Source organism: Myotis myotis, unplaced genomic scaffold, assembly GCF_014108235.1.
Source record: "Myotis myotis isolate mMyoMyo1 unplaced genomic scaffold, mMyoMyo1.p scaffold_m19_p_7, whole genome shotgun sequence".
In the NCBI taxonomy this organism is placed as follows: Eukaryota; Metazoa; Chordata; class Mammalia; order Chiroptera; family Vespertilionidae; genus Myotis; species Myotis myotis.
Genome location: NW_023416379.1, coordinates 21,711,529 through 21,714,275, shown reverse-complemented (window position 1 = coordinate 21,714,275; position 2,747 = coordinate 21,711,529). Strand labels below are relative to the sequence as shown.

Here is a 2,747-nt window from a genome sequence, read left to right as displayed (position 1 = left end):
AAATTGTGCAGGATGCAAAACTGAAACAGGGCAATTTCATTCCTTTAATTACTTGTATGCTGAATTTTTTTTTGCCCTTGGGAAGAGTTGACATATTATTAAAACACTCAAGCTATTGATTTTATTGTCAATTTATTTAATTATCAAAAAGAGGAACCAGAAGTTACTTTTTACCCAAGTAATGATTTGTTAACAAGATTCTTTCTTTGAGAAAACATTAGCTTACATCCTTCTTCTCTTTCCTTAAGGATAACATCTAAACCAGCTTCAGAAGTGCCCAGTCAGACAAACCAGGGCCAGATTCAAGTCTTATGAGACCTTGAATCCTGTGCTGCATTTGGCTTTCAGGGTGCATTTGATTCAGTACCCAGGGAAATTATACTAAGTTCCAAATTGCCCTTTAGTTCCTCTCTAGATTTCACTTTCTAATTGTTTAGCAGATAAATAATTTTATTCTTTTGGTGTGTGGACAGGTGGCCTGTTTTCAGAGAGAGAGGAGGAAGAGTAGGAACCATAAATGAGCACTGTCCTCAACCAGGGTGCTGGAGAATACCCCATGACGTTCTGCTACCAGGTGAATGGGTCTTGCCCCAGGACTGTCCATCCTCTGGGCATCCGGTTGACCATCTACCTGGCCTGTGCAGCAGGCATAATTATTACAGTCCTAGGAAATTTGTTTGTGGTGTTCACTGTGTCCTACTTCAAAGCACTTCACACTCCCACCAACTTCCTGCTGCTTTCTCTGGCTCTGGCTGACATGCTTCTGGGTCTGCTGGTACTGCCACTCAGCACCATCCGCTCAGTGGAGAGCTGCTGGTTCTTTGGCGACTTCCTCTGCCGCCTGCATACCTACTTGGACACCCTCTTCTGCCTCGTCTCCATCTTTCATCTCTGTTTCATTTCCATTGACCGCCACTGTGCCATCTGTGAGCCTCTGCTCTATCCCTCCAAGGTCACAGTCAGGGTGGCCTTCAGGTACATCTTGGCAGGGTGGGGGATGCCAGCAGCTTACACTGCCTTCTTTGTCTACACAGATGTAGTGGAGCGAGGGCTCAGCCAGTGGCTGGAAGAGATGCCTTGCGTGGGCAGTTGCCAGCTGCTGTTCAATAAGTTTTGGGGCTGGTTAAACTTTCCTGTGTTTTTTTCCCCCTGCCTCATCATGATCAGCTTGTATGTAAAGATCTTCGTGGTTGCTGCCCGGCAGGCCCAGCAGATCAGCGCCTTCAACAAAAGCCTGGCTGGGGCTGCCAAACGTGAAAGAAAAGCTGCCAAGACCCTGGGCATCGCTGTGAGCATATACCTCTTGTGCTGGCTTCCCTTCACCGTTGACACGCTGGTGGACAGCCTCCTTAACTTCATCACACCACCACTGGTCTTCGACATCTTCATCTGGTTGGCTTACTTCAACTCGGCCTGCAACCCCATCATCTATGTCTTTTCCTACCGGTGGTTCAGGAAGGCTCTGAAACTCATCCTGAGTCAGGAGATCTTCTCACCTCGGACACCCACTATTGATTTGTACCGAGAATGACTCCTTGACCTGAACTCAGGCAAATGGTAGAGGCTTGCAGGAAAGATAGTGATGCTGTAGCAATGGGTGGGGTGGTGTCATGCGTTTTGGGGCATGCTTCCAGCCAGCCTGGTTTAAGTGGACGGGAGAAATTAACTTCTCTTCCTTCATTGAATATTCCTATAGTAGTATGTAGGAAGGAGAGAGACAGAGAGAGAGAGAGGGAGAGAGAGATCATTTAACTATTTATTGGATAAATTAAAACTGTGAAAATATTTGAGTCCTCATTCATTACTTTCTTGAGACAACTAGGATTGGAAGGCAGAGGAAAAAAAGCACCAAGGTCAGGATTTCCTAGTCTTACCACGTGGTAGGGCCGGGTGTGACCACTTCAGCAATCTTTGACTTTCACCCCCATCACTGGGGTTTTTTTTTTCATTTTAAAAATGAAGGGTTTGTAACTGTTTGTTTTCCTTGGAGTCCTTAAGCTCAAATATCACATAATCTAACTTTGGGAAGCGTTGTTTGAGTCCTAACTTCACCTTATTGTTCATAATCATAGTCAAGTGTTTGGAACATTTTTCAAAATGTTTCCTTTAGGCTCCCTGTTTCCTTGGAATCCAATCACTAAACAGGTTTATACGCCAGGTTTGTCTATTTCCATGACCATAGAGTAACTGTATTATTTTTTAAATGTATTTATATTTTTAAAGAAATATTTTTCTCCTTTTTCTTTATAAATAGAAATTTTAAAATATGTGGAATATTTCCCACACAAAAATAATAAAAATAAAAGTGATAATGAACCACATCTCATCACTTTAGTATTTCTTTTTTTTTTAAAAATCACACAAGTTAGAACTACTATCTTTTGATTTTATGATAGTATATGATTTTATTTGGAAAAACAAGTACCTATGCCACATGCTTCCTCAGAATCAAACCACATGTGAATAGCATGTCCTTCTCCTGAGCATGCTGACTTTGTGATCAAATGTGAACAGAAGTCAGTGGCAATCAGACCTCACCATTAACTGCGATAGCCTGCAGCCTGGTAAATGCTCATGTTCATCTCCACTGGGAAGTAGCTCAACAAGCAGAACCATTTCTTGATGTATTTTGTACTTGCTTAGAATTATTGTTTTGTCGTGTGTATGTTTTTAAATTTCCTGTTTCACAAACACAGCATGATTTCAAATTCCAAGATAGAGCCTTCTCGTTAAGTATGAACCTGACC

The 2,747-nt window shown here is 42.4% G+C and overlaps 1 protein-coding gene across 1 annotated transcript; it reads left to right on the top strand.

The window, feature by feature from the left end:
* The first annotated feature begins 517 nt into the window (after positions 1-517).
* On the top strand, positions 518-1,531 carry TAAR5 (trace amine associated receptor 5). The gene has a single exon (XM_036315996.1). It carries the CDS (start codon positions 518-520, stop codon positions 1,529-1,531), a length of 1,014 nt encoding a protein of 337 aa, XP_036171889.1.
* Positions 1,532-2,747: the final 1,216 nt, after the last annotated feature.